This window comes from Chenopodium quinoa, unplaced genomic scaffold (genome assembly GCF_001683475.1).
Source record: "Chenopodium quinoa cultivar QQ74 unplaced genomic scaffold, ASM168347v1, whole genome shotgun sequence".
Taxonomy (NCBI): Eukaryota; Viridiplantae; Streptophyta; class Magnoliopsida; order Caryophyllales; family Amaranthaceae; genus Chenopodium; species Chenopodium quinoa.
This window is the reverse complement of record NW_018743616.1, coordinates 1,833,232-1,843,410: the sequence shown is the minus strand read 5'-3', so window position 1 is coordinate 1,843,410 and position 10,179 is coordinate 1,833,232. Positions and strand designations below refer to the sequence as shown.

Genomic DNA, 10,179 nt, shown 5'->3' with positions numbered 1-10,179 from the left:
ACTGAACATGGCCTAACAGTTAAAAAAATGGTTTCAAAAATTCCAAAAAAAAAAAAAAAAAAAAAGTTAGAAAAATTAAAGGGTGGATATCTCAGCAACTGATTTTCCAAAAAAGGACGACAATGGGACCGAACGAGTATATGGACGAAAAATGCTTAACATTTTATCATGTTTATCATGTTGGACTACAATTAATGTTGAAAATATACAAATTTCCAAAGCCATCAAATCATTTCTAACCATTCCTGTCATAATCAAGAGGCAAAATCGAGCACCAACCCTTGTAATAAAAAAGTGCATTTGTTGTCAAAACTTAATACATACAATTATTTGTACTGTATTTTTTGTGACTTCTCAATAAATCCAGTGTCCCCACCAATTAAAACTTATGGTTGGAAACTTTGGAATATTTTTCTTTTACTAATTCAAAATATGTTCAACATCTTTTACATAGTCTATTTATTTAATTATATATTACTCCATTTTTAAAATTAACATATGCTTTATCTTCTCCAATAATAGTATTTCACCAAAATAAAAATAAAAATGGGTGCTCAAATATTCTCCTTAGTAGCAGCCTTGATCCTCTGCTTCGCAGTGGTATCCTTATCATCCACCTTCACTGAAAACAATCCTTTAAGAATTGTATCGGACGGTCCACCAGAGTTTCAATCCACTGATGCTTTCTCCATCGTTGACGATATCCATGATCATGAAGATGCTTCCATTTTCCCCAGGTTCTTATTTCTCTATTCATATACAAGTAATTATTTTTGCGTGTTTTTAGTTTAATCATTTGAGAAATGAATTAACGAATATATATATATATATATTTTCACAGTAAGATACGGGGTGCCCCTCCTATCACAGGAGGGGTGCTTAGGCTGAGGATCAAATCCCGGTCACACCGGGGGAGATGGAGGGATGGTTCCTTGATTCTCATATACTTCATATTTTGTAGTATACGATATATAAATATATTGTCCTATTTTTAATCAATGGTGATATATTTGTATTTATTTAATTTAATAATTGACGACATATAAATTTATCTCTATAAGTGTTTTACATCATTTTATTACGTAGTATATAGGTTGGATATATATGATGGGAAAAATTAATTAAATTGGAGGTTATTTAAATTTTACAAAATTATATATCAATCAAGCAATAAATGATGCTTGAAAAAAGTACAAAGGAATAAATAAAGATGAAATTGTGTAGTTTATTCAATAAATAAATCTATAAATAATACGCTGTACTAAAATAACAACCGCTGATGTCATCCCTACCTTGGATAGCAATGATTTCCATTCTCTCATTTCTTTAAATTTTACTGTGTATTTCAATCTGCTCTATTTACTCAATTCTTAGCCTTATTTATTTATTTATTTATATTATCATTTTCCCTTTAGTGTGTAATTTATTTCTTATGTTAAAACCGTGTATTGCACGGGGCTAACCTAGTAATAAATATATTGTAGTATAGTATATGTGCAACACTAACCAAAAAGTGTGTGCCGTTGAATTTGTTACCAATTTAATTATCACGTAATTTAAAAAATAATGATATGGTAAATTTAATTATCACGTAATTTTTTTTTTAAAACCTAACTATGTAGTAGTTGATTATATTATTGATTGTTGTTTTGATTTGTACTCCTATTTTTTGATGACTTTCTTATGTAATGCTTGCATTTTTAAAGAACATCTATCAAAGCCATATATCAGTTTGGAAATTCGGTTTCTGATACGGGAAATTTGATACATGAAAATCCTCTTTTCAAGTATGCAAAGCTACCATATGGGCTAACTTTCTTCCATACACCAACGGGTCGTCCTTCTGATGGACTTCTTATGATTGACTATTTCAGTAAGCTCGCTTTACTTGATCTCAATTTTCAAGTACTCATATATAAGAGTTTTAAAATTATTTTAAGGTTTAAAACTATTTGATTATAATATATAAGTAAGTAACAAGGTTAGAACTCGTGCAATACTTAGGAGTAGGATTGAAAGATCCTCCTAACTATTGCACGACGAGTATTAACATTATGCTACCAAAGCCATCACTAAGTTAAATTGGCGCGATATATTTTGAAACAAGATTAGTGTGACATGAAATCATACACTCTCGTTTCTTTTTCCTCCATGAGTTTTCAATCCTTACCATTGTTTATTGGTTGTAATCGATGCAGCCAAGTTCTTCAACATGCCATTCCTCGATCCATACCTTAACAAAGACGGTAATTTTAGTCATGGGGTAAACTTTGCTGTTGCTGGAGCTCCTGCACTCAATGTTTCAACTTTCGCAATGAAAAATATTGTTACATCAAATGTCACCAACAGTTCTTTACTTGTGCAACTCGATTGGTTTAAGTCTCATCTTAAATCTGTTTGCTCTACTGAATCAGGTACATAATGTTAAACATACTTATCCCATACCATAGTCTCATTAATAATTTTTTTTTTTTTATATATATATTTTTTTCATTAAAGCTTGAAGATTGCATAGTTTTGTTGCATATATTATTAGATTATCAAAGAATGAAGAGTTCTTGCTTGTGTGTAGGCCGGTGTGTTGAAACAATGAAAATATATTCACTTTTTTTTTAAAAAAAAAAAAATTACTTAACATTTGGAATCGTATTATATTATTCACACATTTTACTTTGATATATATAGTCATGTGTAGTGGAATCTTAATTGTTTATTTAGTCTTATTACAAACTTTCAAAATATAAAATGTGCATTGACAAACATGAAACTCCTAACCTAATGTTATTGCTTAATTCTATTTTTTTTTTTTAATGCAGAGTGCAAAGAAAAACTTGCAGATTCACTTATTGTGATGGGCGAAATTGGAGGAAATGACTATAATTGGGAATTCTTTCAAAGAAAAGATATTTCAAAAGTGTATAAAATGGTGCCCGAAGTTGTTCAAATTATAAAATATAGTGTCAAGGTGAATGTCTCCTCAAACCTTTGGAAGTTTTAATTCATAGAGATGTTAAATACTAATTAATTATATATGTAATATGTTAATTTGTGTTGTTCATGCAGGAAGTTATTAATCTTGGTGTCATTCAAATAATTGTTCCAGGAAATTTTCCTATGGGTTGCTTGGCTGTTTATCGTGCATTGTATAAAACAAATGACTCAAGAATGTATGATGAACTCCAATGTCTAAAAAACTTTAATCAGTTTGCAAAATTTCATAACAAAAAACTGAAACAAGCTATTCGAGAACTTCAAAAAGATCACCCACATGTCACAATTGTGTACGCAGACTATTTCTCAGCTTTCAAAGAAATTCTCAAGCATGCAATTTCTCTAGGTAAGTTTATGTGCTTCTTATAAATTGAATCACTTTGTATAGTATATGATGATATTTAAAAATAAAAATAAAAAAAATAAATAAATAAAGAGATTTCATTATTGCATGTTTGATTGGTGATAATTCCTAACAATAATGGAATGAACTTTAGGTGCAATTTGTAACTTTGTATACATTTTAAAGTTCATGGTAATGAAATTTCATTGTCGAACTTTTCCTTCAAATTTCTATCTCTTTGAGTGGTATTGAAATTAGGGGGGGGGGGATAATTAAGAAAAATATAAAAAAAAGAAAATTTTTATAAAAAATTTTAAAATTTTTTTTAAAAAAAAATCAAAAAACAAAAAACAAAAACAAAAACCTAGGATTATCGTTGGCATAATATATTGTCACATTCTTTTATTTACAAACTTGCATGTAAATTGCTATTATTTATCAAACAAACTAAATTGTAATTGTTTTTGTGTAGGTTTTGATAAAGATGCAACTCAAAAGGTATGTTGTGGTATTGGCAACAACGAATTCAATTTTGATATGAAGAGAATGTGTGGAAGTGATGGGGTTGTTGTATGTGAACATCCTAACGAAAGCATCTTTTGGGATGGAATACATTTGACTCAACATACTTATCAACTTATGGCAAAATGGTTGATAAAACATAATCTATATGCCATCATCTCTTCTACAACTTGAATTACTATTATAGTTCAAATCTAGTAAGTTATGCTTTTAAAAGAGAGGATCATCCTTGAATAGAAGGTTTTCTACAAAGCGATTACACTTGTACAAAAAACCCTTTCAAAATTGTTAAAAAGAAAATGGGGTTTTGGAATTGAATTATATGAATATATATTGTACTTGAGTTGATCGATTGTAACAATTACTTAATGATAATAGACAGATTTCTATACATACAAGTGTACAACCAACTAAATTGCTATTTCACTAACACTTAATTATATGTTGAATTATTTTCTTTTTTTCTAGTGCAATACATCATGGTCATCAAATCCCACGTGCATGTAATGTTTATTTTTTCTGTAAAAGTTAATCAGGTATGAGCTTAGACAATTTCATTTCAAAATTGATAATTTCATAATTACTCATTTATAATTTTTTTAAAAAGGACACAATTTCTAATTATGAATCTTGTGTAGCTATGCCAAAGTGTGCTTTTCCCTCTTTGCAATAATATGATGATTTGCTATCTTGTGCATGTGGTTGCTTTATGTTCTACTCTGGTATGACTTTTTCTAGCGAAGTTGGTGAGTTTTTGAACTAACTTTAGCAAAGGTCATTTTTCAAATAGCTAAAAGTCCAACCTTGCTTCCTAATTGCTTTCTTTATTAGAATGATGTTGATGCACTAAATGAGGGTCATGGGAGCTGAGTACTTGAGAATAGTAGAATACTATGAGTACAAGCTTACAAGGCTTGTTGAAATAAAGGTTATGGGCAAGGTATATATATATATATATATTTTTTTTTTGGGTGTTCCACCCAATTCACCCTTTGGGCTAATTCAGATTTGGGGTTCAGTTCTGGGTGATTAGGTTCCAGTCCCCTCAATTGTTGTTGCAGGGGATTGAACTATTCTCCCTACCAAATACAACCTTAATCACTCAGTCAGGATCGTAACACGCGGTTATGGGCAAGGTTTGTGACTACATGATTCAATTCTCTTAAGCTTGGTGTTGAATTATATATATGGCGTAATCGAATACGAAAAGATGCTAACGTACGTATGTAACTAAACAATTAAGTTAGTAGTTGTGACACAACTACTAACTTAATTGTTTAGTTACATACGTACGTTAGCATCTTTTCGTATTCGATTACGCATTAAATTGATCATATAGTATCTGTTTAACGATCGAAATTTAAAAACTCTTTCTTATACATACCAATCATATTTATTTTGAAACCCATGCAGTAACAAAAAAAATTAACAAAAAAAAATTATTTAATTACTTTTTTGGTTTGATTTTATAGACTTGTTTGATTTCTATAGACTTGTTAGTCTTTTAATTTTTTTTAAATTTTTTGAAAACCATTAACAAAATTAACAAAAAAAAAAAAAAAAATTTAATTTTGAAAACCATTAACAAAAGATCTCATTTGATTTCTTGGTTTGATTTCTATAGACTTGTTAGTCTGTAATTTTTTTAAAATTTTTTTGAGGTGTGAATGTGATTTTATGTGTGAGCTTTTTTCCCCAAAACTACTTGGTGAATCTTTCTTTAACATAAAACAGATAATATTATTAATTAAAGGCTAAAGCCTTGTTCATATATACATCAAGCATCATACTATATACAAGTTGAAAATTGATGCTGTACAAAAATAGGCCTACATAATGACCATTACTACCGTTCAAGGGACACAGCCCAAGATCAAAAGTAAAACCAAAAGCATATACCACAAGTACCCCAAGAGTGATGATCCATATTCCATACACAACTAAGAACCTGAACTTGCTTAGTTTTGCATAGCAGCAGCTGCTTCCTCCAATTCCCTTTGATAAATATTCTCAACACAAGCTGGAACTAGAAAATGAGTTTTGTATCCAACTGCCATGTCTCTTCCATGAACAGCAAGTTTATGAGCCAACTCATTCCTTTCTCTTGGAATATGGATGATAATGGCAGCCTCAAACTTCTTCAAAAGCTTTGCAACATCATAGGCAGCTGCAGCCAACTCATGGTGGGGGTTAGGACCAGAAGTGTTGAGCATGGTGCGAAGAGACTCAGGCATCCGTCTCTATCTCCACCTTTTTCAGCTTCATATCCTCTGCAATAGCCAATCCTTCATTGATCGCATATAGCTCAGCTGCCAGGGGAGATATTGCGTTATATTTGCAAAAAAAACCAACCAGGTACCATCAGTACGCCTAATTACTCCACCTCCAGCGGCATTATCCTTGTTTATCCAAGCTCCATCAGAGTTGATCTTGTAAAATCCTTCTTGTGGAGGCTTCCATTTATTGTTAGCAGCACCTGCAGCTCTTGAAGAACCGCAACCACTAGGCTGTTGTTTGAAAACAGAGTTAGTAAATTGATAATCCACAAGAAACTTAGTAAAAAGAGAGAGAGGTGAGATAGTTTTTTGCTCAAAAATTAGAAGATTCCTATGAGCCCAAATATGCCATGAGGGAACCCCAGTTTCTCATTATGAGAAACACTTTTGTTCCTCGTAATGGCATTTTGGAAAATAATGTGACAGTTACAAGGATAACCCTCCACCCTTGATTTAATCCCAAGTTGTAGTTCATCCAATCCTTAAAATTAGCATTCTTGAAAAGATAAAAATTGAAACCAGGTGGAGTACAAACTCTAGCAAATATATCATTCCATAAAATTGATGAAGAGAAACAGTCCCGGAAAAGTTGTATATGAGATTCAAAAAATAGATTTCTCCTTGAGCAAATAGGAGAGATTAAAGGCATTCGAATAGCTAATGATTCAGCCACTGGCAGAATGAAATGAGCACAATTCCATAAAAACATTCTATACTTAAAAGGGACTTGTATTTTCCACAAATGCTTCCATGACTTCACTCCTGTTGAAAGGGTGCAGATACCCCTCAACAGTAAATGATAAGCTGATTTTATTGAAAAAGCTCCATTCTTAGTAAGATCCCAAGTAATGAAATCATCAAACTCTGGAGATTTAGAAACAGGAGTTGCCAATATCATATCAAAAGCTTAATATGATCAGGAATAACCGAGCTAATATCATCTAGAAACCATTTCCCGTTTCTTATAATGTTTGCAACATTCCAATGTTCCTTTGAAGATGGAACTTGAGTGTTAATAAGAGTGTATAAAGGACTAGTACTAACCCAGTGATGATACCACAATGAGGTACACTTACCATTGCCTATTCCAACCCTTAAACCCGAAGCCAGAAGATGTCTTCCTTTCAAGATATTCTTCTAAATTTGGGAATGAGAGGCACTAGGAACACAATCAAAAAATGCATTCCTATGTAAATATTTTTCATTAAAAATTCTCACCCATAATTTAGAAGGATTATTAAGTATAGTCCATCCTAACTTAGCCATAAAGGCAAGATTCCAAGGCCTCAACCTTCTAATCCCTAAACCACCTAATTCCATGGGTTTAGTTATATTACTAGTATAGTACCCGTGCAATTGCACGATTTTAAAAGCTCTAAGTATCAAATCTCACAAAATTAACTAAGGTAAGCTTAATGCATAATAGTGAAATACTTTACATTAATTTATTATTCATTACAATAAACTAATAAAGTGTACCCATTTTATTACAGTACCCCATGTTGTAAATATAATTTAATGTTGAATAAAAAAGTTTAGAAATAGATATAAAAAAAATGTTTATGACATTTACAAATTTTTGAATGATTTTTTTGTCTTCTTAAAATATACTCCGTACTTTGTATAAAGTAAATTTTTTCAAATAATACTGTTAATTTTATTAAAGTATTTATTTACAGAATATATTGTACCATACTTAATTAGCCATACCCGTATCCTCTATTTTTCAAGTAACAATATTGTATACTCGTTTTGTGTCCGTACTCGATTCCGTACCCGTGGGTAATGGTCATCATACCCGTATCGAACTCGCAATATGCACCAGTGTCCTTATGGGTACTAAGTACATTGATATATAGTTTTAGTATATTTTAAAATAATTTTTTTAAAACTTTGCTTTAAATTTATTAAATTTGAGGAATTTTTGAATGATTTTTTGTTTTCTTAAAATTTACATCGTATAAAGAAAAAATTATCAAATACTATTGAAGATTTTATAAAATATGTTTTTTTAAGAAACCTTATTGCGTACCCCTCTTTGTGCCCGTACTCGATCCCGTACCCATTCTAGTACAACCTATTCGTAGTATTTTATTTTTCTTTTACATGCGTAATGAAAATACTGATTCAATTCTTGGTAAGGTAAGTATTTTCTCTTTGAAAGTTCTTAGTATTGAATTGAGATTTAGAAATGAATATGTTATTGAATGTTTTTATCTTCTTTTTTTTTCCTTACTTTTGAACTATTTTTTTTTTTTTTACAAGAGCAAATGCATTCATAAAATCAGAGTTTACAACCTACAGGATAAGAACTAAAACTTAAAATATGGCTTTTATCACTTAAGCCGTTACAACAACTTTTGAGGCTACAAACGAAAATAAACTTGAATTGACCGGATAAGTTGCAGATTAGGGACTGCTTACAAACCAAGGAGCAAAAACATACTACATTCCATAAAGAGAGCAACGGAGGGGATCGAAACTGTTTGACCATGGCTAGCAAATCCTTACCTGGCGGGATCGACTCATCACCAAGTAAGGTCGCCAAACGAGTCACTTGAACTAGTGACCTTCCAATCAATAGATTTCCTTGTTGGCAAGAAAGCTTTGACAACGTCGAGGCTCGAGAAACCCCAAAACAAAGTTTGGGCGCCTGCTTTAGATAACAACAATCAAGAGTAATGATCACAAAAATCATTACATCCGAGGGAACAGAAACCAAACTAGAACTACTCCAACAAAGAACACACTTCACCTTAGCCAAGGCCAACTTTTTGTTCAAACCCCCAACAACTGCAGCTGTAACCTCTCTAACCACTATAACTACACCACATTCCTTAACACAGGATCTTAATTCCCACTGCACACAACCATCCAAATTACTATAGCCAAGACAACTTTTGAACTATTACATTAGATAGTTATCAACTTCTATTATTTTTCTTAGAGGCATTATATTAAAAAATTGAAACAAAAATGTCAAAGGATTCACTTATGACTCGTATTAAAGTAGTATTACTTGCATATTCTATGTATCAAATTTCACCATGTAAAGTATTTGGTAAATTATAAAAAGTATAAAAATATATTTATATTATCTCATCATAAAATCTTTGATTTTGTTGATATAATTAGGGGTGGAAAATTAAGCGTAGAAATTTTTAGTTAACTATTGTTTCGGGGTTTTCTGATGTCCTGCGGGAGAGTTACAATTTCGAGACTGGAACCGGACGCCTGTACCTGCAAAACAAACGGATGCTCCGGATGATTGGAGATCCGCCTCCGACGGTCAAGTTAGTACTTGATTAAGGAGTAATTAATGCGGAAATAAAAGTGATTGGGTCTCTCTAGGTGAGAGTGTTAAATGTGCGTAATCCCCCTTAATGAGGATTAAGGGAGGTATTTATAACCTTGGGAAACGTGCCAATCCTAGGTTTAGGTTAACCTAGGGCTGATTGGGCTTCCCTTGGAAGTTGGGCCTAGGTGGCCGGTTTCTCTATTAGGCATGGAGGATGCCACGTGTCATGACATAATAGGTCCTGGGTGGACGAATAGGCGTGTTCCACGTGGCAAACCCTGACAATTCCAACTGGGGGACACTTGGCAGGACCTGATTGGCCCACGTGGCGCATTCCGATTGGTGGGAGCAAAATCCCCTAATCATTTGCCCCTCACAGGTGGCACGTGACTGGTCACGTGTTACCTGTGACAGGTGTCGCACTGTAACAGGCGACGACCTGCTACAGGTGTCACTCGGCGAAAGGCCGAGAGATTCTCCCGCCCAAATTTTGAATTTTGGAAGTGACCCTTCGCCTTCTCACTTCGCCTATATAAGGGAGTGTTGACTTCAGTCATTTTCACACTTGAGAACTTTTAGAGAGAACATTCGGACCCCTGAACTTGCTCTGACATTTCGGACCCTTTCTGCCTACCGCCTGCTCTGACAAGCCGACTGCACAGGATTTTCAGAACTCCATCAACTTCACTCGTTCAGGTAACCGTCGGTTCTCTTACTCTTAATTTTTTCTTTATTTTTATTCTTTTTTT

General features: G+C 32.6%; 1 protein-coding gene across 1 annotated transcript; it reads left to right on the top strand.

Moving 5' to 3' along the window:
- The first annotated feature begins 441 nt into the window (after nucleotides 1-441).
- Nucleotides 442-4,247, top strand: LOC110683023 (GDSL esterase/lipase At1g28650-like). Its single transcript, XM_021859361.1, has 6 exons — nucleotides 442-737; nucleotides 1,707-1,873; nucleotides 2,199-2,414; nucleotides 2,817-2,965; nucleotides 3,064-3,337; nucleotides 3,807-4,247. Exons 1-6 carry the CDS (start codon nucleotides 547-549, stop codon nucleotides 4,028-4,030), a joined length of 1,221 nt encoding a protein of 406 aa, XP_021715053.1. The 5' UTR covers nucleotides 442-546; the 3' UTR covers nucleotides 4,031-4,247.
- The last annotated feature ends 5,932 nt before the right edge of the window (nucleotides 4,248-10,179 follow it).